This window comes from Cnephaeus nilssonii (genome assembly GCF_951640355.1).
Source record: "Cnephaeus nilssonii genome assembly, chromosome: 1".
NCBI classification, from domain to species: Eukaryota; Metazoa; Chordata; class Mammalia; order Chiroptera; family Vespertilionidae; genus Cnephaeus; species Cnephaeus nilssonii.
The window spans coordinates 37,884,354-37,911,755 of NC_137072.1; the positions used below are offsets into that span (position 1 = coordinate 37,884,354).

A 27,402-nucleotide genomic window follows, 5' to 3' on the forward strand; every position below is an offset into this window, starting at 1 on the left:
ATGGGATCCGAGAGCAGAGGTTCTCCTTAAAGAGCAGGCACCGTGCCCTGGCTGCTGTGGCTCAGTTGGTTAAGCGTCATCCTGTGCACCGAAAGGTTGTGGGTTTGACCCCCGCTCAGAACATGTGCGGGAGGCAGCTGACTGATGGTTCTCTCTCACATCATTGTTTCTCTCTCTCTCCCTCTCCCTTCCTCTCTCTCTAAAATCAATAAAATTATATTTAAACACACACACACAGTCGCTGTGTTTCTGAGGTCCCCCACTTCCCCATGACTTTCTCATCAAAGACATCCCCCCACTGGGTACGTCCTGAGGGACCCACCTGGCCTTTGGCAAAGCCCTCGAAACCATCATAGATGGCAAACATCTTGTGTCCTTCTGAGATGCCAACCCGCACAGCCGAGCGCACAGCTGCGTTCATCCCGGCAGCCGGTGCGCCCACGTTGATGACGGCCACGTTGCAGCCACTCTGCAAGACAGGGGGCATGTGGCACCTGTCACAGCTGTGTCACTGTTCCATGCACACCTGGGAGGGGGCCTGCCCAGCACCAGGTGCCAGGAGTGCCTGGCCAAGTGCAGGGAGTCTGCGGCATTGTCCAGGGCAGGGAGGTGGCAGGGGAGCCGGGTCAGCGGGCACCGTCAGGAACACCCCTGGGAGCCGACAGGCAGTCATCACTAACCTTGGGGATCTGGGAGTCTGGCATCTTGATGGCGAGCTGCTTGTAGATGTTGAGGTTGCCCTCAAAGCTCCTAGAAGAGAATGAGTCTGTTGGAACAAATTTAGAAGGAGTAGGGAAGTAGGGCGCAGAGAACAGAGGTGCGGGGAGCAGGCAGTCTGCAAATGCTGTCCTGTCCCTCGGGGGCAGGGGCCTGATGGTACCCGGGCCCTGCTGTCCTCGGGGGGACGCAGCATGGGGGACATACATCGTGTCACTGGGCTAAGGGACAAAGGCGTCCAGTGCGTCTCAGGTTTCTTTGCCAGCACCCTACCCACTTGCCACTTCCTATCTTAATCTCATTACATTCGAATGACCCTCTGCCCAAAATAAACAAAGAAATAAACGATTCCCCCCTAACTATTCACCCAGGCCCTCAACCTGCAGAAATGGCGCCTGCTCGCCATCTTCATTCTGCCTTCTCACAGTGGGACTGGACAAGCACAACCTTGCAGGGCCTTCTGAACAAATAACCCTGCGGGCCTTCTGAACGGATAACTCCCCAGGCCTGAGGAAGGGCCATGCCCACAGCACATGTTCCAGGACAGAGTCTCCCTCAGTCACCTTCCTCGGAGCTGCACGGCATCCTTGAATCTCCTCTCATCCATCGCCTTCTGGACGCCCTGGGTCTTTAAAGAGACGAAAGAGGAAGACAGCAGGGTCAGGACTCGGTGCAGCCTCACGCCCAGCTCGGTGCCTCCACCTCGTCCCCGTCACATCCCGCCTCTGCGGGCCAGCAGCCTGGGGCGGATCCACAGTGGGCCGCAGCTGGCCTGGCACCGCCGGCTGTGAGGGAGACACCGGGGCCACTATCTCAGGTCCGTCATAGAGGAGGATGAGGGGGCACCGCCGGCCACCCCAGGCAGAGGTCCTGAGGTCTTCGGGATTTCGCTCCACGAGAGCAGAGCCAGGAGGAAATGCATCTCTCGCACAAGGTCCTGACAAATTCACAGGTGGATTCTGGGAGGAAAAAGTCAACAGGAACTGGGAGCTGGGGACCCGGATGGGGTCTCCGCAGGCAACACACCCAAGTAGGACCTTCAACCCGAGGATCTCGGGTAAGTTATTTATTTGGTTTCCTCATCTGTACAATAAGGCGAACACCCCCTACTCTAGTGTCATCTGTGGTTATGAAACATGCCAGATTGGCCCTGGCTGGTGTGGCTCAGTTGGAGCCTCCTCCCATACACCAAAAGGTGGCGGGTTCGATCCCCAGGCAGGTCATGTGTGGGAGGCAATGGATTGGATATATGTTTCTCTCTCACATTGATGTTTCTCTCTCTCTCTGAAAATCAATTTAAAAATAATTTTATAAAACACACCAGGCTCTTAAGAAAACACCTGCACACAGCAGGTGCCAATGAAGGGCTCACTGTGGCTTTTGTGAGCCATCTGGCTAGTTTACCATAATGTATGGTCATCTGGAGGACAAGCCAGATTGTACCTACATGTTTATCTCTGAAGGAACAGACATGTGACATAAGAAATAGGCTCAAAACAGACTACTGCACACAGTTCAATGTCCTGATCCTCTTAAGCCTGTCATCTCACTCTCTCACAAAAAGACATGCACACACATACATGTATACACATGAACACCCTTGCATGCAAACACATACATGCACATTACTCATGTACACACATGAACACACTCACATGCAAACATGTCCAGACACACATGCTTAAGACAAAAATACATATGTGTGCATGCACAGACACACATATGCAAACACATATAGACATACATATGCTTAAACAAAAAATACCTTTGGACACATACATACATACAAACATACACACAGCTTAATGCCCTCCCACAGGCTTTGAAGTGACGTGTCTAAGGTAACTTCCAACAAGCCCCGTGACTGCATTACATAATCACTCTCTGTATATGTTATCAAATGCATGTACTTCAGAGCTGCTGGAAATGACCAAGTAGGACGACAGTCATGAACAGACTTTGAGAAATAAAAGATAAGAACAATTTCTAATGCACCTCACTGCCACCTCCCCTCGTGGACTCAGGTGGGGAATTACAACCTGGGCCTGGAGGAATAAATGCCCCCTGAATTAGCCAGGCCAGGGTCAACCCACAAACTCGGACATCCTTGGGAACAGGATGGAAGGAGAGGCTGAAATCTGAGGGGCTAAGGAGGCCCTGGGCAGCCCACCCACAGATTCCTCCTAGACACCCTCAAGGACCACCCTCCTCCCCCAGCACAATCTTCCTGACAGCGTAACCTCCCCTAAAAATGAGACAAGCAACTAGTCCGGGTGATAGGAGCCTGCTGCCACGCCCACAGGGCCGCTCCACTTGTCCTGATGAAGGTCATCTAACTCCCCTGCGGCTTGGCAGCCACAGACCAGGGACAAGGTGCCTGCTGTGCCTACACACCCCTTCCCCAGCTCACCATCTGCACGCACTCCATCAGGGGCAGGCGCACGGCCTGGTTCCCGTTCAGTGACACCACGCAGGCCGGGGTCTCTGGCGTGGCCTGCAGCAGGGCGACCACGGCCTCCACCCCCATGCGGCTGGCCTGCAAGTGACATTCACGAGAGTCAGAGAAGGCCCACCACCCGCCCAGGCAGCGCTCTCACAGAGACCCCTCGAAGCTCCAGGTAGGGGCATCCATGGGCCCCGGCCCCCTGTGGTTCAGACAGCCCCACTCTGTCCTAAACACACATCCTCCTCAGCTTCCTTTCTGTTCTCTGGGACTGAGTGCAGTTAGGTACCCAAGTCCTTCCTGCTTAACCCACTTCCTACAGAGAGATTTAGTCTCCACTCAGAACTGGTGGGGAGGAGAGGGGAGGGGAGAGCAGGGAAGGGGAAAGGAGGGCAGGGGAGGGAAGGGGAGGGGAGAGCAGGGGAGGGGAAAGGAGGGGAGGGCAGGGGAGAGCAGGGGAGAGAAGGGGAGGGGAGGGGAGAGAAGGGGAGGGGAGGGGAGAGCAGGGGAGGGGAAAGGAGGGCAGGGGAGGGAAGGGGAGGGAAGGGGAGGGAAGGAGAGGGAAGGAGAGGGAAGGGGAGGGGAGGCTCTGTGGTGTAAAGAACAGTGAAGATTAACAACCCAGGATCTGGACTTTGGGCTCTGCTGTCCCTGGTTCTGTCTCTAGAAACCTGCATGTGAATGCCACCTCCCACATCCTGGGTTTGGTCCTAGAGTCCCTGTCATCCTCCACTGTCCATGTGGGTGGGGTCTGCCAGCTTCTGGGTGACTGGGGCCCGGGAACTGTTCTGGTCTGAGTCTCCCAATGACAACAAGGCCTGGAGGGTCTCGGAGACAGGCCGCCCCGTGCTGCAGGCAGACGCTTTTGCCGGATGGCGCTAGTGAACAGCTATCCGTCTCTGGTGCTCCCAGAAATGCCCCTTTCCTTGGGAGCGGGCCGGACAGTTTCCACTCTCACTTACCAAAATCCTGTCAAAGGCCGACGGCGTCCCGCCTCTCTGCACGTGTCCGAGGATGGTCACTCGGGTGTCGTATCCCAGCTGCGTCACCACCAGCTGTGGGAAATTATCTCCATCAGGGGACAGAGAACAGGTGTGGGCAGATCGGCTCCCACTAGAAGACGGGGCTGGAGCTGGGAAATGATTTTCTATTCTTTCTTCAGATCTACTTGAGAAATGTTCTCATTCCTAAATTTTGGTTCTTGAAGGAATGCTTAGGCTAATGGCTAGCTGAAAATGCTTTTAAATAATGCTTTAATTTTTTATTTTTTATTTTATTTTAATAATTTTATTGATTTTTTTACAGAGAGGAAGAGAGAGGGATAGAGAGTTAGAAACATCGATGAGAGAGAAACATCGATCAGCTGCCTCTTGCACACTCCCTACAGGGGATGTGCCCGCAACCAAGGCACATGCCCTTGACCGGAATCGAACCTGGGACCCTTGAGTCTGCAGGCTGACGCTCTATCCACTGAGCCAAACCGGTTTCGGCTAATTTTTTAAATAGAATTTTTATTTCTCCTACCTTGTAAATAAACATAAATAACATGATTTTTTTTAAAAAAAAGTTTCTATAGCTTATGTTGAAAGCATGATTAATACTTTATAGAAATGTCAACATTTCCTGAATCACCCTACATTTATAGTGTCTTTGAAAAGCGTGACCCAGTAAGGCGAGGTGTCCCCTCAGGTGGGGACCCCTGTGCACACAGCTGAGTGGCAGGTACAGGCCACGTACCCGCTGGGCCTCATTCACTCCTCCGTAAACATAACGGGGTTGGGCTTTGTGAGTTCCATGGTTCAATCTCCACTTCAATTAAGTGGGAATTTGCGCTCACTTTCCAGATGACTTCCTGTGATAGGAGGCAGTTGGACAGGCATGAGCAGACAAACCAGGTAAGGAAGGTCACCCAGGGCTGCCTAGTAGCAGGCAGCTGTCGGGTGGGCCTTGCCCCCAGGGCAGCCTTTCCTCCCCTAGCATAGCGCTGGTCACAGAGCCCCTTAGAGGAGGAACTAGGGGGCAGGAGAAGAGACTCATGGGACATCCTGATAAGCCCTTGCACAACCACTCCTACTCCTAAAGCAGTAAGCCTCAGGACAATGGCCCGCATCAACTAATCTTAGGAACAAAGCCTTGGGTCTGCTGACCACAGAGACAGAGTTTTGGTCAAACTAGAGATGACATCTGGGCCTCAGTTGTGTTTCAGCTCCAGGAAAGGAAAGCAGCAAGGCCTGAGCACCTTTTCCCCACGCCCTTCTTCCTCAGCTTGTGCAACTTCTCTGCCTTTTTTCTCCTAAGCTACAACGGCCTTTCTTTTGCCTCTGTAACTTGTTTCCTGAGCCCACACAGCCCAGCTGGCTCACCTCTTCTACTGCTGTGACTTTCTAAATAAACTTTTGCTTATATTTGAGTCTTGGCTCTAAATTCTTTCTTTCCTTTTAAATTAATCTTTATTTTTTAAATTATTACAGATGTCTCTTTTTTTTCTCATTGACCCCCTCCAAATCTCCCACCCCCCTAAGCCTTCACCACACTATTGTCTGTGTCCATGAATTATGAATATATGCATTTAAATTCCCTGGTTAATCTCTCCCCATCCCCACCCCCACCCTAGCCTTCCCTCTGAGATTTGACAGGCTGTTCTATGCTTCCATGTCTCTGGACCTATTTTGTTCATTAGATTCCACATATGAGTGAGAACATGTCATACTTGTCTTTCTCTGTCTGAATTCTTTCTTAGCCAAAAGTCAAAGACCAAAGTCTAACATCTGGGGCCATTCACCATTAATGGCTGATATCTTTCACAGCCAACTCTCAGTATTTTAAGATTTAGGTGCACAGCTGGTACAGGGAATAGAGAAGGCAAAATTGAGAAACCAAGTTGACAATATCCTTTGCCCTGATGGGCAGCTTCAACCAGAGCCTGTCTGTCCCCCTGGGATGTCCAGAACATGCCCAGTTGTCCCCATATCCCCATAACCAGGGAGCCCAGCCGATCCCGTCCCTGGCCTGAGGAGCCAGCACTGGAGGCGGGGCCCTGTGGCAGCAGCACTGCAGTGTTGGCCCCTGTGCAGGCAGGGAGGGGCGGTGACTCACATCCAACATCTGGCTTTCTCTGTAGGAACACGCTCAGCGGGTGCTCCCAAGGAGAGAAGGGGACAGAGAGGGTACGCTGCTGGGAACTGACCCTCCTGGCTCTCAGAGCGGCTGGGCCTAGAGCGGGACCCTCCATGCCCACCTTCTCCAATGCCCCTCTCTCCGTGGGCGAGCTCTGGCCCCTGGGGGATATTCCCAACAGTATCCAGCAGCACTGGCTCTGCAGAAGCCGGATCTGTGTGAGCCTCATGCCACTATAGCTCTGAGTCATTATGAAATAGTTTTTACTATCAGAAAAAACAAAAACGTTTTCAGAATAATAATGCATCGTGCCAGACCCCCTCTGCCAGCGTGCCAGCATCTCCTGTTTGCAGGCAGGTGGCGGAGGAGGCGGGGGGAGGGAAGACGGACACACTCACCTCCTTGATTTGCTCTGAGGTAATTGGTTTGTTTTGGGTGTCGATTGCTCCTTCGGACACAATGATGATGTTCAGCCTTTTCTTCCGGGCCCGGTTCTAAGGAAACAGACATGAAAACCCTCTAATGCCTAACCGCTCTTAACAAAACCAGGGCCAGTTTGCCTCGATTGAACTGGCCAAGAGGTGGAAACGGTCAGCTAACGTCACACGCTCTGTTCACTAAGGACACGGGGAGGGGAGGAGCTCTGGGTGAGTAGGTGCAGGAGGGGGCAGGGGCTTGAGATTTGGTAATGCCACCAGAGCTGCTGGCACCCAGGCAGCCCCGGGCTGGAGGCTTTGCTGGTTGACCTTTGACCGTGCTCCCCAGACAGGATGCCCACAGGCTGGATCCCCAGCCAGTCTCCACTGTAAGCCTGACTTCCCACCACCTCTCAGGAATCCTGCCCCAACCCAGGAATCTCAGTCATTGGGATGAGATGATAGGGCCCCAGGTCCGAGCAGGAGGCAGGAGGGCATGGGAGGGACGTGGGAGAACTCAGAGCCCAGCAGGGTGGGAAGCGCCCTGCACAGGAACAGGCCGACGGGCGCTGTGTGACACCCAGGCTTCGCTGTCCTCACATGCTGGGGCAGTCTTCCAAGGGTGCCCCGAAATCATTCTCCCCGAGTTTGTTCTCTATAGTGTCCCCCAGTAAGGGGGGGGGGCGGTGAGGCCCAAGTGGGCAGTGCTGGAGCTGCCCCTGCCCGAGCCCAGAGGGTGCCACGCACAGCGGGCTGTTCTCACGGGGCCGCCCATCCTGGGACCGAGGTCACAAATACATATGCCCTTTGTTGTTGTTGTTTTTTATAGATATTAATGGATGTGCTACACTTTGGAGAATGCATCTGTCGGAAATTTTCTAAAAGGTGTAAAGATGTGACTTCAAGAGGGATTATTTTAGCACCAGTGGAAAAGCAAGGTCAGAAAGAATGACATGTCCATGAGTATGGGCTCGGCCACACTCCATCCATAGGACGTAATACCCCGAGGCGGCGAGAAGTAATGGAGGCGGCCGCACACCTATGTGGGGAGACGCCTTGCCTACAAGGTCATGGCACCCGCTGGCTCTCCACCTGGACCGACTCGTTCACTCGCTCACTCCTCACAAACCTGCTAAGGAGCAGCCTGTCCCCCAGCTACAGTGAGGAGCTCAGGACACGGAGGCGGGTGCCCACTGTCCCCCTGGGGGTGGCAGAGTGGGGCCCACCACAGGCCTTCGGATTCCAGTCTTCCCCAATCCTATACTGACATGCCCGTGCCTGGGGCACCCTGAGACCTGCATCTGGGGCTGGTTTATTAAACAAGGTATTTGGAAAAAATCCTCTCAGTGGTATATTCACGGCCGACAAACATGAACAGCAGATACCAATATCAAGTGTCTTCACACAGGGGTAGGTTTACACCATCGGGCCTCACTCTGCCCACACTCAGGGGCCAACACGTTCTGACTCATGTCTTGGCTGACGGGGCAGCTTACAAACAATGTCTGAGACCCAGGGAGCCTGCAGACAAGACCCACAGCTACAGAAATAATGGACAAACTGGAAACATGTGCCTAAGACCCACAGCCTCAGCCCCGACCTCTGACCGACGGGGAGGGTGTGTTTCCTCGTCCCTGAGGCTGCCGTCCTGGGCCAGGTCGGGGACCGACAGGGAGGAGGACAGCTGGAGGAGACACGCACAGCCCCTAGGGGTCGCGACCTTACACAATGTCCCGTGCGGTGGTGATGACACGGGTGTCCTCCGCGGTACACAGACGTACCCGTCCAGGAGGGCCACCCTCCTCTCCTGCAACCAGCCGTGTAGCTCCCGGCACCAGCTGGTTGGCGGAGAACACCACCCCGTGCACAGGTCAGACCCAGAAATGATGAGCTCATTTGTCACTTCCTTGCTAGTGTTTGAACTTTGAAAACGCCCTGCAATCACTGGCCTGTTTTCAGCTAAGAGCTCCAACCTCGTACAGGGCCCGACTTCCAAGCCAAGGTGTAGCTTGGCTGTCAGTTTCCTTCCTGGGGCTTCAGGTCAGCAAAGTTTATTTGGTATTTTCTGCGAATTCCCGCCTTTGAATCCGCCACCCTGAAGGTGACGGCAACGTTACTGCACGTGTCCTCAGTGCGGGCAGTGCTGATGTGCCTGCTGTATACACTGCACTTAGCTTGTGCCATGGGCTCACGTTCGTTCCCTGTCGACCAGTGATAAGAGGGTTGTAAAAACAGAGCATGGGAACTCCCCACACTGGGGTTTCTGTCCTGAAAGCTGGTGTTTTACGTGAGACCTCACGTGCCTTGTAGAGGGAGATGTGCCTTACAGGAGTACTCTATAGTGCCGGCTTCAGAGCGGTGCGCCAACCTGACCCCAAGCCCCACACAGAGGGGACACCAGCTGAGAGGCGCGTCGTAGCCCGGGCCAGTGTGGAGGGACATTCAGATCAGAGTGAGAACACGCGTCTTCCTACCGATCGGTGGAGAGAAAAGAGGAAACACATTTCCCCCCGAAGCTGGTGTCTTTCAGTAGCTGCAATCTCACAGCACCTCCTCCATGAGAGCTAACCTAACCGGAGCTTTGCATGGAAAACAGAACAGTTGTCGCTTTTCTCTACCGCCTCACTCTGCAGCCTGGGACGCAGACCCCTGTGGACAGCCACTATCTGCAGCTGCCTGCACCCAGCTTCGATTCACCCTAGCATCCGATGTTTCCACCTGTCTAAAACCTCCCAAACTGAGAACCCTAAGGACGCTCACAGGGCACGGCCAGCGCCCGGAAGCAGAGAGCGCGTTACCTCTGACAGCTTGATGCACATCGTCTCCTGCCAGCCCTCTTCCGGCGGAGATTCCGGGAGGAACACCCAGTCCGCCCCACAGGCCAAGGCGCTCACCAAGGCGAGGTACCTGCACGGAAGTAACAAGGATGCAGTCAGGCTGCCGCGAGGCACCCGGAGCTTGGGGACCGCAGGGCAGACAGAGCGCCAAGCCTGCATGGGAGGCGCTGGCCCTGGGGGACCCCTCCCGGGGCACTGGCACTGGGTGCAGGGCTCTCCGGGGGGTGGGAGGTCCTTTCCACCCGATCGTGTCTGCACATACGTACCCGCAGTGTCTCCCCATCACCTCGAGAACGAAGGTCCTCTGGTGGCTGGAAAAGAGAAAGGGGACGTGCACTCACCACGGCTGGGAGGAGCTGGGACACGGAGACACAAGCGCTGTCAGAGCCGCGCACGCAGCAAGGCTGCTCGGTGACTGTGGCAGGCGCCCCAGCTTCCCAAACAGGACCCGTTTTCTACAGAAGCAAAAGCTACTGCAAGAGACTTTTAAACTTTTGTGAGTCAAGGGGCTCGGGCAGCCCCTTTCCAGTTCCACATTTTACAGCTTCATCCACACCTGGGTGCGGGAGGCTAAAAAAGGAACATGGGGGGCGGGATGCCTCCCCACGTCTCTAACAAGGGCCGTGGCGACATTCACGCACACCTTTACTTCCCGCGATTCCTGCCTGAGAACGCGGCAGGACTTAAGATAATGATGAGTTTTGTCTTCTAAATTCTCTCCAATGAACACATTTTTCTTCTATAATGGGGGAGGGAGGGAAGTAACGTCATAGAACTGAAAATAAAAAGTGAACCTGAGAACACTTTTTTGCACCATTTCTAACACTCAAGCGACAAGAGCTGCACCCTCTGTGCACCCTCCCAGAGCCAGTACGAGGGCCCGGCAGCGTGCCCGGTGCCACCTGCCCGCCCACTGGCACCTCCTCTACCTCTGGGCTGTCGTCATGATGGCGTCGACGACTTCGATGATGCGGTGCAAAGCCGAGTCAGTGCCGATGGTCATGTCTGTCCCGCAGAAGTCGTTGTCGATGGAGCCCACCATGCCCACGACGTTGAGGTACCCGTGCTTCTGCACATCCTCCTTGGTGATCTTGCCTGCGAGGACACAGCCACACGCTCCATCACTGGGAGCATGGGAGCAGCCCGGGGGCCCACGGCACACGCTCCATCGCTGGGAGACAGGTCGGCCAGGGGGACAGAAACCCACGACTCGAAATGCGTTCTCTATCTATTGGTTTGCTTTTTTTTTTTTTTTTGGAACTCTCCGTGACCTAATCCTCTACCCTCACGGAAATCCATGCCAGACAACAGGGAGGCGCTGACAAGCAGGGAGCTGTTGCAGATGAGCGCCTGGGGCTGCAAAACTCAAAGGGAGGGGTCGCACGCTGCAGTCAGTGGGTAAAATCTGACTTCTGCCAGGTAACGCCAGGGAGAACAGCATGGCTCTTAATAAGGAAATATCACCATCACAGAATTAAGTGGTTAAGGATATTATGTAACCATCACATTGATTTCTTAGAGGCCCCTGGGAGCTAGCCCACCAGTTGGTCATGTCTACTTCGCGCTCCGACACAGTGAGCAGATGTGCCTACATCAGTGATGGCAAACCTATGACACGCGTAGCCATTTCTGGGCCGCATGCCGAGGATGAAACATTTGCTGCTCCTGAGGATGAAACATTTGCGACTAGAGTCTTGGAGTTAGTTTTTTCCTCAAAGTGACACACTACCCGAGTTATGCTCAGTTTTTTGGCGAAGTTTGACACACCGAGCTCAAAAGGTTGCCCATCACTGGCCTACACCCACTCAGAGTGGTCGAGGTTGGGGCCGCTCAGGCAGGGACCTGGGCGGCTATTCCTCTTCCGTGTCACCCCCAGCCTGCTTCAGCCCAGACTGCGGTGGACAGGAGGTGCGGGAGGCCCCTATTGCTGGCAACTGGTGCGGCTACCAGCTCCAACAATAAGACTCCCTGCTCAGACTTTGTATTAAATTGCAATTATGTAACAACACTGTTACTACAGTACAGGGAACTAAGGACTATTCTTGTTATGGTTATTATTTGAGGTCCAATTTGAATCCTGAGGCGGTGACTAAGATCTGACACCACCAATACCTCTGGGACAGTCAGACAGGCAGCGGGTAGGAGGCAAAGCTCTCTGCAGGGCAGGGAGGATGGGACAGGGCAGCAAACCCCGGAGAGCAACGCGGCGACTCACCGTCTTGGGCCAGCTCCTCCAGCAGCGCGCTCCACTCCTCCCGGAAGATGTTGGCCCCGGTGAGACTGCCGTCCCCGCCGATCACACACAGGTTGGTGATGCCCCGCTGCACCAGGTTGTGGGCAGCTTTCAAGCGGCCTTCCCGGGTACGGAAGGCTTTGCACCGGGCGCTGCCAATAATGGTCCCGCCCTGAAAAGGAAACAAAATCCTAGTTATCTGTCGCCTGCAACTGCGCAGAAAGCTGGGCAGATCGGCGCCTGTGAGTGCTGATGCGGACACAGGACTTCCCACAGTCGGTCCGCCGTGAGAGTTTGTAGTTCCTCCGTTTTTAGCTCCTTCTGGAATTCAGTGGATAGAGACCTTGGCTCCCTGCCCAGGGGGAGCCAAGTAGGGTCTGGAAACAAGGAGCAACGTCAGCTAAACATGCAGACAAGAGTTTGCAAGGCGATGGCAGCCATCCGGAGGCTGTGCAGTTGGGGCAGCCAGACCCTGAGCTTCCCCAGTCCCCCGAGCCTAAGACAGCCCCGCGCTGCCATCAGCCTGGGTCAGAGGGCGTCGCGTCGGAGGCCCAGGCCACAGGCTCCCCTCCGTTACTCAGAGCTCACCACACACACAGGCAAAAGAGGAACCTGCGTACCAAAGAGATTTATTTCCAACTATATCTCCAGCCTTAACCCTTCTTAAAGGCTAAATCGTAAAAAAAAAAAAAGAGGCTGGATCATCCCAGTTTCCAGAGAGATCAGTTGTGAGCTTTCCCACGTGGGGCTTCATAAATGAAGAATCCCTGGCTGCAGTTAGAAAAATGCAGGGCTCCCTGCCATGCCTCAGGGATGCACGTATAAAACTGGAATTTGCACACACGCCTTCAAGTGCACCCTCACTTCACAGAGCTCACTCATCAACAGTGGTCCTGTGTAACTGTCAGTGTGACGGGGACGGGGTGATGACTCGGCACAGCCAGGGCTCCTGGGTGGCAGCTGCAGGGCACAGAGCAAAGGTGAGCTGCTTTTCTGAATTTTGATCTGACCAAGAGCAATTAGGTGGTCATGTGATTTCTAACAACTGGAAGGTAAGTCAGCAGCTGATAGACCGCGTGGAGATAATACAGCCAGGGCCACAAGGATGAAACCAAGATTGGCTAAGATGCAGAGTAGGCAGCACGCACACACACACACACACCCCACAGCCACACTTGTATCTCCTGTCTTCTGCACAATCACAACAGGAGAAAGGAAATGCTCCCTGCACACACAGCTCGCTGTCTGGAATTCAGACAACATTGTCCTGATTTTTTGCAAATATCACTCTACCTAAGTGTTGGTGGGTGCCAAACTTCCTTCAGTCTCTTTCCAGGAGAAATAGTGTAAAGGTCTACGTGCAGACTTATGGCTCTGTGACGGGTATTAAAGCGTACACCTCGCTATCATCCCCCAAACATGATGTCAGCTGAAGGTGCACAATGTGCTGAGTTGATACGTGCATGTACTGTGAAATGATTACCACAACAAGATTGGTTTATACATCTATCAGTCTGCATAACTGCCTTTCTTTTTTGTGGTGAGAACTTTTAAGATTCACTCTCTTAGCAACTTTCAAGTGTATAATACTGCATTGTGAACATGTTTAAGGTATGTGACATGATGACTTAATATATGTACACACTGTGAAATAACTACCACAATCAAATAAATTAACACACCCATCACCTTATATAGTAACTTTTTGTGTGTGTGCTGTGAGAACACTTAAGATCTATTGTCTTAACAAATTTCAAGTATACAATACAAAATTATTAACTACTAGAGGCTCAGGGCACGAAATTCAGGGGCCCTCAGCCCGGCCTCTGCACCCTCTCACAGTCCATGAGCCCTCAGGGGATGTCTGATGGGGAGCGGGCCTAAGCCAGCAGTCAAACATCCTTAGCGCTGCCGTAGAGGCGGGAGAGCAAAACTGCTGCTGTGCTCGCCAGCCGTGAGCCTGGCTCAGGGCTTCTGGCTGAGCAGTGCTTGCCCTGTGGAAGCACACTGACCACCAGGGGGCAGCTCCTGCATTAAGCATCTGCCCCCTGGTGGTCAGTGAGCATCACAGTGACCGGTCATTCTGTCATTCAGTCTATTTGCATATTAGCATTTTATTATATAGGATAGTCACCATGCTGTACTGAGATGCCAGCACATATTCATCTTATAACGTATTCATCTACCCTTTGGCCATCATCTCCCCATATCCTCGTCCCCCTAGCTCCTGACAAATATCAGTTAATTCTTTGCTTCTATGAGTTTAGATTCTACATATAAATGAGATGATACAGTATTTGTCCTTCTCTGTCTAACTGATTTAACATAATGCCCTCAAGATCCATCCACTATATCTCATATTGCAGGAGTTCCTTCTCTTATATGACTAAATAATATTCATATATTTTCTCATAATTGTTTTATCCATTCACCCACTGCTCTAGCACCTTCACAGGCAGTGTATCCATTTTATTCCTTCTATTATAAAAGTACTCAACAGGCCCAGCTGGTGTGGCTCAGTGGTTGAGTGTTGACCTATAAACCAAAAGGTCATGGTTTGATTCCCGGTCAGGGCACATGCCCGGATTGTGGGCTCAATCCCCAGTGGGGGGCATGCAGGAGGCAGCCAATCAATGATTCCTCCTCATCATTGGTGTTTTATCTCTTCCTTCCTCTCTGAAATTGATAAAAATATATTTTTAAAAAGTACTCAACAGGAGTCACAGATGAATACATATGCTACAAAAGTAAACCTACAGCAGTGCTTCATGAAGTCTATTCTCTCCATGTGGCTCTCCATTTCTAAACTGTGTGGGGCCTTTGCTAAGCTATACAGTGTTCTGGAAATCTATTAGGTATAATTAAGTATAAGCATAAAATAGCTGGGTAGGTGCCTTTTACATTCAAAGTAAGCAGCTGTTTCTTTGCCTGAAGTGGTGGTGACCTCATGTTTGGGCACACCAAGGAAATCCATGCCATTTGGAGCAGGCCAGGACAGGGTGCCACCTGCCCTCTCAACCCACGGCTCGCCTGGCCCAGGTGGCTCAGAGGCTAAGCACTGACCTATGAGCCAGGAGGTCGTGGTTCGATTCATGGTCGGGGCAGATGCCGGGGTTGCGAGCTTGATCCTCAGTGTAGGGCATGCAGGAGGCAGCTGATCAATGATTCTCCCTCATCACTGATATTTCTATCTCTCTTTCCCTCTCCCTTCCTCTCTGAAATCAATAAAAATTTAAAATAAATAAATAAGTAAACCCAGGGCCCTCGGAGCCGCTGGCTGGGGTCTCTCCCAGGCTGTGATACCTTGATGCCCAGGAACTCGAGAAAACCCAACAGGCACAGGTATTCGCCACTAAACACACAGCACCGACAAATCAAAGCTGCCTCAACACGAATCTGGTGTACAAACCCAAATCTGCTACAAGTGCCACGAGGAACGCTAGCTACTATGCATAACGTTTTTATTGCAAGGATATTTCCTCCATTTGCATGATGTGAAGTGCTTTTACAAAATTTAATTTAAGTGACACGTTAAGAATGTTTTCTTTCCTGTCGCCAGGCAGCACACTGATCCGTTTTAAGCCTGACAGGAGTATAAGGACCAAAGGCTCCAGACTCAGAGAGCAACTTACTTACAGAGAGAAGCAATCTAAGGAACCCAGCACCTACCACTTGCAGGATGCTGGAGACGCTCTCCCAGTTCGCTTCCACGATGTTGTTGCCGCCGTCCACCATGCCTTGGTAGCCCTGGGGGAGAGAATCAAACCTTTTAAAAATTGGGTAAATATTGTTGCAGTATTAATTGATCCTAAACCACATGAAATGGGAATACCAGTGACAATGAAGCTAAGTGCCTAGGAGCCCAGCATTTGCAGACAGTCCATACGAGTGCCACTCACAGTCATCAGTAGTGGGAAAGCCCCTTGAATTTAATCTCTAAGAGTGGGAATGTCAGCCCAGACTCATCCAGGGCACCGTGGGGAACACGAGGTTTGCCTGTTGCCTAATGGTGCCTGAGAGATTGAAAAGGGACTTACCCCAAAACAGTTTGTCATTTAACACAACATGGTGTCAATCACATGGCATAACTGAAAACACTCCTGTCACGGCCGCCGTCTGCCCAGGCAAACCCATGCTGCTTTTGTTATATATAAAATACGATTTATAAGCACAGCTGAATTCAGTCTTCTTCCTTTCCATTAGTGACATCTTACTACACCAGGGGACTGTGAGTAAATCAGGATACAAGTGCTCACTTGCCTGAAACCCCAAAATAATCACCTTCCAATTCTAAATGCATCTCTCTTTTACCCACAGAATATATAAGATCAAGAAATATAGAAATGCTCATTTGCATCTTTATCTAGGTGACTCACTTTCCAGGTAAAGTGAAAGTGAGTCATCTAGAGGTCATGGTTTGATTTCCGGTCTGGCACAAACCAGAAACTAACCATTTAGTAAGGCTTATCATAATAGATTATTATTGTGAATTCAGGTCCCCTACCTAGTGAAGGCCAAGAGGAAATAAAAAGGAATAAAGATTTTTAATAATGAAATGCCCATTGAGTACAGTACAGGCATCTTGCTGATTAATTTATATATTTAGAAATGTAAAATACCTATAAATAATATAATGAATAGATTATGTAACATTTCATATTAGCATATTTATATGATGAAATACTATCCTATATAATTAAGAGGTAATATGCAAATTAACCCTCACGCCCTCACAAGATAGCTGCCTATGACCAGGCAGCAGGGGGTTAGTGAGGGATGACCAAACGACTGAACAAGCAGGCTGTGTAGGGTGACCAGATTGGCAGGGGGGACAGTTGGGGGCGACCAGGCCAGCAGGGAGGGCAGTAAGAGGCGACCAGGCTGGCAGGGGGAGCAGTAAGAGGCAAATAGGCTGGCGGGGGTGGGGGGGGAAGTTAGGGGCAACCAGGTCAGCAGGGGGGGCAGTTGGGGGTGATTAGGCTGGCGGGGGGGGGCAGTAAGGGGTGACTAGGCTGGAGGGGGGGCAGTTGGGGGTGACCAGGCTGGCAGGGGGGGCAGTTAGGGGGGACCAGGCCAGCAGAGGGGGGCAGTAAGGGGTGACCAGGCAGGTAGGCAGTGTCATGACCCACAGGTTGAGAACTGCTAGCAGGGTCACCTAAGACCGTTGGAAAACACAGATATTTACATTATGATTCATAACAGTAGAAAAATTACAGTTATGAAGTAGCAACGAAAATAATTTTATGGTTGGGGGTCACCACAACATGAGGAACTGTATTAAAGGGTCGCGGCATTACAAAGGTCGAGAACCACTGCCTTAGAGTGTCTCTGCAGGTTGCAGTCACTGAGGCCCTGGCCCTCGGCCCCTGCTTGCCCTGCTGTCCTCAGCCCCCAGGACAGCTGGTTCAGGCAGCCACAACCTCCCACTGTCTGCATGGGGAAGCCATGCAGTTTCTCCCAAGCACACCTCAGTCACTTTAAGGACCCCTTCCATCTCTCTGTTCCCATCTCCCTGCTGTGTAAGCCTCACAGCGTGCAGTTTTAGCCTATTCTATTTAAAGTATGGAGCCAGTGTGGCTGTCACTGTGGATGGCAAGGTGATAAGCAAGAGAGTGACTGGATACAGGCTCCCTCCGGGAGGGGAGCATTTATCAGAGCCACTATTTAAGCTGCGCCCTGGTGTGTGAGCGACCTCGGGGACAGAGGCTGCATCAGGCCCACAGCACCCCTGGCTCCAGGACCAAAGGCAAAACCAAGCTCCCTCCTCCTCCTGAGTGATCCCCAAGGATCTTATTTCATAGGATATTAACAATAGATAGGCAGATGAGTAGATAGATACACAGATGGATAGATAGGTAGGTAGGTAATAGATGGTTGATAGATGAATGATGAATAGATGATGGACAGATAGCTAGGTGATAGATGACGGATGAATAGATAATAAACAGATGACAGATGATGAGCTATATATATAAAAGCCTAAGCAACCGTTCAACTGCTCGACCGGTAGCTATGATGCGCAATGACCACCAGGGGTCAGGTGCTCCAACCAGTAGCTATGACGTGCACTGACCACCAGGGGGCAGACGCTCAACACAGAAGCTGCTGAGCTGCAGTGACTTGGCAGCTGCATTCTTGGGTGACACACCCGGAACCAGAGAGGAGAGGGCCCTATTCTGGGGTGCATCACCTGAGAGAACCAATCTCTCACAATCTGGGACCCCTCAGGGGATGTCGGAGAGCCAGTTTCAGCCTGATCCCTGCAGGCCAGGCTGAGGGACCCCACCAGTGCACAAATCCGTGCACCGGGCCTCTAGTAGATAGATAATAGATGAGATAGATGAGAAAGAGAGAGAAAGAGAAAGAAAGATTAGTCTTAGAGTTGCCATTTGACTTGTTTCTGCCACGCCCACACTCCCAAACACTGTGCCCGACACTGTGGTACTGCACAGCATGCCCCTCTGAGGCTGGAGACCATTAGGGAGAGTCTGCACTTGGCGGCAGTGCTGAGTTCTGGTCTCAGTGCTATGAAGCTCCACGGGCAGGGAAGTGCCTGTGAGCAGGCCTGTATGTAGCCTGGGGCCAAGTTTCAGATGCTCAGCCCTGTGCTGAAACAAGCCCTACAGAGAGGGCTGATGTCTTACCGTCCAAACCTGCGTACTTCTGAAGAGAACAAGTACTACCATTAGTTAGGCCAGACAGCAGGCCTCAACCAGACCATCCTGGGCAGAGCAGGAGGGAAAACCGACTGACTGCACCGACCACAGGCTCCGGCAGGGAAGAGAGTGCAGACCTCCCAGCCCACCCCGACGGCCGGCAGCAGTTTCTGTGCGTTTGTGAGTTAGGTAACTAAACAGGTGAGGCAAGGGAGCCGTCAGGCTGTAGTGTCACCTACAGGGAAGAATTCATCTTCCAGATGATTCCTGCAATACCCCGTCAGACACCACATAGGATCTGACCCTTAGTAGGTGCCCTAATGCCTCAGAACGGAAATCCTGACTCAATCAAAACATTTAGAAATCCTTTTTGTTTCCAGAGTTAAGAACATGGAAAGCAGTTTCACAAACCATTACACATATTTTGGAAAGTAACATGTTCTCCAGACATAAGTGATTATTCCGTGTGGCATAGACACATATGGTAAAGCAAGCAATGCAGAAGAAGTAGGAGGATCTCGTGATGACTGCATTCCCAGCGCCGCCTTCCTGCACACATGGGCCAGGTTATAGGGAATGACTCATTCTTCAGGTGGCAGAGTATTAACCTCACATAACATTTGAACAATAACCACCACCCTTGGTTTGGGGCAGCCTCTTAGGAGGAAGCTGTTCCCGAGTGAGGAAGACTGATTTTACACAGGCGTGCCACCCTTTTCACGCCCCGGTTAGGTCTCTCCTGGTGACCTCCTCGAGAGGCTGGCCACTGGCTCCAGTACCGCCGGAGCCTAAGGCATTTTCTAAAACTCTCCTGTGGAAGAACTGCCTTCAGAGCCAGTTCTATGACTCACATAAGAAAAACAAAACCATAAAAATTTTACCAGCCACGCTTAGATATTGAGCTAAAGTAAAATTACTTTTCTTGTCGGTCCTCATTCAGGGGATGAACCCAAGAGCCCCTTAGCCAGATGTATCACAGAATGGTTTACGTGGACTCCTTTGACCACATGGTGTTCAATTTGACTTGTTTGTAGACATCTGTTAAATCCATTCTAAAACGAGTAAGGCATTCTCTTGTAAGAGATCTGTGTGTGTTTGTTTTTTAAATTGAAGACCCGAGGGAAACCGCAGCCTGGTGCTACGCACAGTAGGCTTTTTCTTTCAGGATGCATCTGTTCTAGGTGTCCACGTCTCATCGCCTCTGTGGTGCTTTCTCCAGATTGGATTCCCTACATCCTTGAGGTGACAACTCACTGTTTAAATGGCGAATACTCCAACCACCACAAGTATTTTCTAGATATTGTCATCACCGGCATTCGGAGACTTCTCCAGGGGTTTTGCTGCTTCTGAGGAAATACATATTTTTGTTTCCTCTAGGGATAAGGTTTCCCTGGTTTATTCCTTAGTAAACTGCAGCATTTCACTTACAGAACTTGAAAGCAAGCAATTGGAGGGGTGGGCTCTGTACGCCCCTCCTGTGGCAGATGCAATAAATGCCACCGCGCACAACAAGGTGTGCCTGAAAGCGAGGTGGCCAAGGTTCTCCAGGTCAGTGACTTCCAAGTTTAGGGATTATGAGTTCACTTTGCCCACAGGAAACGCATGTGCAGAACCTCCGATCACACATTTCCTCTCCCACCCAGAGCCTGCGGACCCCAGCAGGTTCTAAGGCACGAACGTTCTGGTCCAGGGAACTACGCTCATTGATTTCATGACTTCAGGGAAAATGCCTGTGTAGCCTTTGGATTTGTCCTTGGCAAGATTCATCAACTCAAAAATCTTCAAACATGTTAGAACACCACGGGTCACTGTACAGCCCTGATCCCTGGGCTTGTGGAATCCCAGGAATAAACCAACACGACTTATTGATCCCCCCGGCATTCCTGGATTTCTTGAAGCTACAGCTAACAGGCACAGTTCCAGGGAAGTCACAAACTGAAAGCCACAGCAGGACAGAGCCAGCCCCCAGCCTCCAGGGCAGAGAGAGCCTGTCACCTCACAGACAAGCATTTAATCAGCCCATGGTGATAGCAGTGGGGGAGGCGGGCCAAGGCGGGGGGCGGGAGAGGGGGGGAGTGTGTGTGTGGGGGGATGACCACTCAGATTTGCACACTAAATGTTGACGGTCACTCCATGTAGTCTGAAGTGGAGAGCACCGTGCTGATGGTGTGAGGACCGCGTCACAGGCCCCACAGGAAGCGTCCGCTGGGAGCTAGCACTGTCCTCGTTATTGCTCATTGTTCCAGGTGCGCACCAGCCAAGGTGCCCGTGGAAAGGGAGGTGGTGCAGGGACCGAGGTCGCCTGCCTTTCATGCATTAGCTTAAGAACTCAACCAACCTTGTAATGTGCCTGCATGGCAGGGGAGGGGCCGGGCGGGAGTTTAGCATAAACATCCGCCCACCAGCTACCAGAGAGACACTGAACTGGACATTGGGGCAGAACCAGACGAGTCCCCAGACGTCAACCCTGACATTCTAACCTGTTCTTGGTCCCTTCAGGGAACATAAGCACCCATTATTCCCACAGGGTCCAAGGCACAGGTGGAACCCAGATCTCCAACCCCCACGGGGAGGGGTGGCCGACAGGTCTCCCTGCGCTGACCTCCTTGCAAAAGGCGGAGGTTTTTCGTGTTGATGTTGTTTTGTTTGGACACAACATAGCATTTCTTACTTTAAAAACTGCGACGGAAGCCCTGGCCAGTGTGGCTAGGTTGGTTGGAGCATCATCCCGTATACTGAAAGGTCGTGGGTTCGGTTCTTGGTCAGGGCACATATCCAGATTGTGGGTTAGATTCCCAGTTGGGGTGCATATGGGAGGCAGCCAATAGATATTTCTCTCTCACATGGAGCTTTCTCTCTCTCCTTCTCCCTTCCTCTGTCTCTAAAATCAATAAAAACATATTCTCATGTGAGGATTAAAAATAAAAATAAAAACTGACAGCAGGTGGTACATCGTATCTGAGAAGAGAAATAATGAGCCCCATGGCAAAGAGAGGGTTTCTGTTAGGAAGGGGGAAATGATGCCAACCTAATAACTGACAATTAAAGCTTATTTATTAGTGTATACAGGCAGGCCATCATGGTCAGAGTCCCAGCCCAATGCAGCTTGGATTAAAGGTGGTTATTCAAGTTTGCAAGGAAGGGACAGAGGAAGGGAGGGGGAGAGAGAGAGGAAAGGAGATAGGGAAGGGAAGGGGGAGGGGAAGGGAGAGGGGGGAGGGGAAGGGAGAGGGGAGGGAAGAGAGGAGGGGGAGGGAAAGGGGGAGGGGAGGGGAGGGGAGGGGGAGGGGAGGGGAGAAAAAGAAACCCAGTCTGCAGAGAGCCCCAGTAAGAAAGCCACTCACTGAGCGGGATCCTGAGCCAGCCTGGGAAAACCAGACTGCTGGCTCCCGAGGCTGTTCCAATGCCCTTCTCCTTTAACAATAGGAAATTCTGACTCTCTGACAGGTAGAATGCCTCCTTTTTAACACCAAGAAGGCATCAGTGCAGAAAGTAATGGGCACTGATCCTAGCCTCTCCTCATGGGAGGACAGTGGCAGGTGAGGCCTGCTGACACTCACCGCCTTCCCTGAGCGCCCAGCTGTCCAGGCATTTCAGAGGGAAGGCTTTCCAGGGAGTCACATGTGAAGAGCTGTAATGATAATGACTCCCCAAGTCTGCAGAAACACCTTCAGCCAATGGGATTCTGAACCCATGTATTACACTAAACCACAAGACAGCGCCAGCAGGTCACTTAGGGCTCCCCCACCTTGTCTGTCTGATCCGCCCAAGCCCAGGGCAGGCCTCCCCAGTGCAGTCTTCTGCAAAGACATGTGATGTGCTTGCCCTCGCCGTCGCCAATTAGGTAAAAGCACTTACTAGTACGTTTCTAAGGGGAAAATGTCCTAGCCTCAAAAGGTAAACAAAAAATCAACAACTGGCTCCGTAAGTGGAAAGATCGGCTTAACTGCACCCCACCCCACCCCGCCCGTCCCGAACGGTGCCCAAGGGCTCGGCAGGCAGCACACGTGGTGCTGCCCCAGATTCACTGCTCGCCCAGCCAGACAAAACAAACCTGGCGCCAGACCTTCAGCAGAAACACCCGTGTTTTCGGATCAATACACTTTCCACACATTTTCTGCTCAAGAAGAAAACCCCGACCCCTTCATTTCAATAATTAATGCTGATTGTTTTGCTGTGTGGGTCACTTTAAAAACTCTAACTAGACTTAAAAACTAGACTATAAATGGCCCTGCCCGAGTGGCTCAGTTGGTTGGAGCATTGTCCTGTACACAAAAAGGTTGAGGGTTCGATCCCTGGTCGGGGCATGTATGGGAGGCAACAGATCAATGTTTCTCTTTCCCATCAATGTTGCTCTCTGTCTCTCTTCCTTCCTCTCTCTCTCTCAAATCAATGAACATACCCTCGGGTAAGGATTAAAAAAACCAACAACACAAACCAAACAAACAAAAAGCTGGACTATAAATGGATAAACAGGTTGGATAAGTTACTGAACGATGTTTTAAAAAATAAAACCTAACGTCTCCTAAATTTGAACCCAAATAGGTCTGGGGCAGTGGCCCCCCCAGGAGGAAGAGTTGGCTCAGCAGGGACACCTGCGTGTCTGTAGACATTCCTGTCTGTGGTAGGGGGGGTGGGGGGGGTGGTCCGGGCTCCTCGTGGCAGAGGCAGGGATGCTCCAAGTAACCTGGCCTCCATGACACCCCATCACCACCCTCCCGTCATCCCCTACAAATGCCAATAGCGCTCTGGTGTGTGGTGTAGAAGGCAACCCTGTCTGTTAGGGCAGGACCCAGACAGCAGAACACGTGGACACATCGGCAGCTCTGAGAAGGTCTTTAGAGAAGTGAGTGCAGTTCAGAGCCCTCACCCCCCCGATTCTGTGCCTGGAGGATACCAACGGAGTCACAGGCACACACATCACACCCCACCCCGCAGTCCCACACCCCCTTTGCCCAGCTTGTGCTCAACGCTTTCCAAGTGCAGGAAGGGTGAATAAGATGTTCACTGGACAGACGAGGAAACAGAGCCAGAAAGGTTAATTTATTTATCCCCTGGGATGTGTATGTAGGTTCATAATCACATCCCCAAACTTGTGGGGTGGGAGATGTGCCAGAACTGGAACCCTAAGCACCACAGACGGTGTAGCATGTGTGAGCTGGCGCTGTCTCGAGGGAAGTCGCCTCCTCCCATTTGAGGGACAGTCAGTCACGGGGTGGGCAAGAAAGGATTGCACGCAGCGTCACTCAGGTTTGCTGCCCAAGGACATAGGAAAATCGGGCAGGTTTAGACACTTTTGGATTGCAGAATAGCAGATTCAGGCTCATTACATCTGTCATGGAGAGATGATGACACCCAAATGATTTCAATTCAATGAGATAATACTGACCACCAGTGCGAAGTCCTGTGGGTCTGAGGGGGGACTAGGTGAGCCCCCAGGGAGGGTGGACACTAAAACCCCTCCCGCTCCCTAGAATTTCTCTCTCTTTAAGAGTGGGGGGAGGGGTGTCATGAGAAGCATTGCGTCATCTCTAGACAGGCGATTCCAGTGCAAGTGCCTCTATCTGCAAGCTGTGCCCTTTACCCTCCATAGCCAAGCACGTCAAAGGCCTGATCACTCCTAGGGCCAAGTCACACTCGCTGCAATCAGCGGGATGCCCTGAGACGCCCTCCATCAAAGGTGCCAATTACCAATAAAACAGTTAGTATGAAAACTAGAATCATGGCATCCTCCCAAGAGAATAGCTGTAGAACATCCTGGATTTCCCTAGCAGAGATGGGTCTGCTCCGACCCAGGCCTCCTCACTGCCCCCTGCTGGAAGGGGCGGGAAGCAGAGGGCACCCCCTGCAGAGAGGACTTGAAAAATGCAGCCCCACAAGTCCGAGGAGGAAGACCCCTTCACCTCAGAGGGAAGCGGACCCTGCAGCCCTCCTATCCTGTGGAGAATGGAGAGAACAACCTGCTTTTCTATGTCAAGATTCCCCCAAAGGAGCTCAAAGGTTTGTGGACATGGGCACACCAGGTGATTGTTCCATCTCAATGCCTTTGTTCTGAAATGTGCGAGTCTGGCAGACACCGGTCGGGATGCATCTAAATATCGCCAGAACACAGACAGACAGCCACAAGCCAGAGTGCCAATAAAAACAAGAACAACAAAAAAACAGATTTCCGGTCAAGGTGGCAGGGTGGGTAAATGCTGTGCTCACCTCCTCCCAGGACCATATCAAAATACAACCAACTTATAGAAAAACCATCATTGATAACCTCCTAAAGTCTAGCTACCAGAAGGCCTCTAACTAAGGATTTAAAAAAGAAGCCATGTTGAGACTGGTAGGAGGGGTGGGGATTCGGAACAGGCAGAGGTGCCCCCTGAGGAGTGAGGGGACCCAGCCCGAGGGTTCCAGTGCTGGGAAGAGAGGTCCCCATCATTTCTGGCTGTGAAAACCATTTGAGATTGTGGCTAAGTGAGACAGAGAGCTGCTGGAGTCCCAAGCATTCCTCTTAAAGGGCCAGAGCACAGACTCACTGGCTCACATATTCACTCGCTCTGAGCTCCAGCACAGGGGTAGCAGCTCCAAGAACACCAGATACATACTGGAAAAACTGAATTCACTAGCTTCGGGACAAGGGCTGGAGAAGCAGGGGCTGAGGAAGCTCTCTCCAGTGTTGTTGAATCCTCCTCCCATTCAGCTGCAGGTGGGCACCAAATCTGAGCTCTTCAGTAACCTAGCTAACACCATTAGCCCCGCCCTGGTGACACCCTGAGGCTACACCCCACCCACCTTGCACACTCGCCAGAGGCTTTTCCACAAAAGCAACCTTCCAGGGCTCAGAGCATGGACTTTCCTAAAATCTCTTAAAGGTCCACAAACCCCAACCAAGCAGTCTAGGGGTGCCCTGTACCTCTTGCTAAGCAGCTCTAACCCAGCACAAGAGGCGACCAGTCTAAACAAGCCTGGCATAAGCTGTGGCCAGTGTTGGCCTGGGATGAAGCTTCAGCTAAGAGGCCACAAGCACAATTGGTGGCTGGCCTCAACTCACATCACGAGGTCCACCCAAGGGTCTCTACTGGCAGTCGGCCTTGGTTGACTGCATAGCATCTCCCAAATACCTCCAAGCCCAGCATAAGTGACAACCAAATGCAGATGACTTTTTAGTTCCTACCAGATAGCCCCAAGCCAGGCACAAGTGGTGGCTGACCTTAACCCGCACTGGAGCCTCTCTTAAGAAGCTCCAGAACTAACATACCTGGTAGCTGGCTTTAGAACATATCAGATCAGCCAAAACCGGTTTGGCTCAGTGGATAGAGCGTCAGCCTGCGGACTCAAGGGTCCCAGGTTCGATTCCGGTCAAGGGCATGTACCTTGGTTGCGGGCACATCCCCAGTGGGGTGTGTGCAAGAGGCAGCTGATCGATGTTTCTCTCTCATTGATGTTTCTAACTCTCTTTCCCTCTCTCTTCCTCTCTGTAAAAAATCAATAAAATATATTTAATTAAAAAAAAAAAAAAAAAAAAAAGAACATATCAGATCACCACCCAACCAGCTCCACAAATGACACACCCAAAGGGTGGACTTGGCTGCACAGAGAGCCCTGGTAAAGTGACTCCCACTCTTTGGGGTCGGGCCCTGAACAACAACTCAGCCACTGTAGTCATGGGCAGCCCTAATAGCCAGTCTGCCTGAAGGTCAATGCCACACAGACATGCCCATAGCAATCAAGGCTCAACTACACACAAAACCCACACAAGAGCCACCCGGGAGTACATGACTCAGGTGATCAGACAGACTGCACCATTGAAACCAACAGAACACCTACTAAATAAGGGCACTCTGCTAAGACAGGGAGATGTAGCAGTTCTACCTAATAATACAAAGAAACAAACACAGGGACTCAGCTAAAATAAGGAGACAAAGAAACATCCCCCAAATGAAAGAACAGGACACAACTCCAGAAAAAAAAAACTAAATAAAATCGAGGCAAGCAATCTACCAGTTATAGTTTAACATGGTTATAAGGATACTCAATGAACTTAGCAGTAGATAAGCTCAGTGAGAATTTACACAAAGAGCTAGAAACCATAAACAAGTCAGAAATGAAGAATACAATACTGAAATGAATCAACAGCAGATTAGATGAAACAGAGGACTGAATCAGAGGTCTGGAGGACAAGGTAGAAGAAAATACCCAATCAGAACAAAGAGAACAAAAATTTTTTTAAATAATGAAAGTTTATGGGACCTCTGGAACAACATCAAGCATCCTATCTAATAAAAGAGAGACATGCAAATTGACTGTACCTCCACTACACCCACAAGCCACACCCACCAGCCAATCAGGAGCGATTATGCAAATTAACCCAATAAATATGGCAGCGGCCATGGAGCTGGAGTAAGCACGGGGCTTGGGTTGCCCCCAGCAATGGAGGAAGCCAGGCTTCCTGCCCTGGTGGCCCTGGACTCCGCTCAAGGCTACAAAGTTTCAATTATAGAATATAAATAAATCCCAACAAAAATGGTGGCGGCCACAGAGCTGGAGCTGAGCAGGAGGCTTGAGTTGTTCCTGGCGATGGAGGAAGCCAAGCTTCCTGCCCTGGCCTGCCCTGGCCTCTGCTCAAGGCTACAAAGTTTCAATTATAGAAGATAAATAAATCCCAGATACCAGGGTCTCTACTTGGGTCGCCAGGGGGTGTGGCCGGACTGCAAACCACCACAGGCCCCTCGCCCAGGACGCCACACACCCCAAGGGAACCCCCACACTGATCTGGGACACCCTTCAGGGCAAACCAGCCGGCCCCCACCCGTGCACCAGGCCTCTATCTATCTAATAAAAGAGTAATATGCAAATTGACCATCACTCCAACACACAAGATGGCTGCCCAATGTGGACACAAGATGGCCGCTACAAGATGGCCAGCAGGGGAGGGCAGTTGGGAGGGACCAGGCCTGCAAGGAAGAGCAGTTGGGGGCCATCAAGCCTGCAG

General features: G+C 51.6%; 1 protein-coding gene across 1 annotated transcript in view; it reads right to left on the reverse strand.

Moving 5' to 3' along the window:
- The window catches only part of PFKP (phosphofructokinase, platelet), a 61,871-nt gene that overhangs the window by 16,060 nt on the left and 18,409 nt on the right, over nucleotides 1–27,402 (reverse strand). Inside the window, exons 3-13 of the mRNA XM_079766323.1 lie at nucleotides 15,433–15,510; nucleotides 11,746–11,935; nucleotides 10,460–10,625; nucleotides 9,797–9,841; nucleotides 9,492–9,600; nucleotides 6,676–6,771; nucleotides 4,123–4,215; nucleotides 3,128–3,253; nucleotides 1,281–1,345; nucleotides 681–750; nucleotides 323–469 (exon numbers count right to left, since the gene is read on the reverse strand). Of these exons, the coding sequence (XP_079622449.1) occupies nucleotides 323–469; nucleotides 681–750; nucleotides 1,281–1,345; nucleotides 3,128–3,253; nucleotides 4,123–4,215; nucleotides 6,676–6,771; nucleotides 9,492–9,600; nucleotides 9,797–9,841; nucleotides 10,460–10,625; nucleotides 11,746–11,935; nucleotides 15,433–15,510 (1,185 nt within the window). The remainder of the gene's footprint in view (nucleotides 1–322; nucleotides 470–680; nucleotides 751–1,280; nucleotides 1,346–3,127; nucleotides 3,254–4,122; nucleotides 4,216–6,675; nucleotides 6,772–9,491; nucleotides 9,601–9,796; nucleotides 9,842–10,459; nucleotides 10,626–11,745; nucleotides 11,936–15,432; nucleotides 15,511–27,402) is intronic.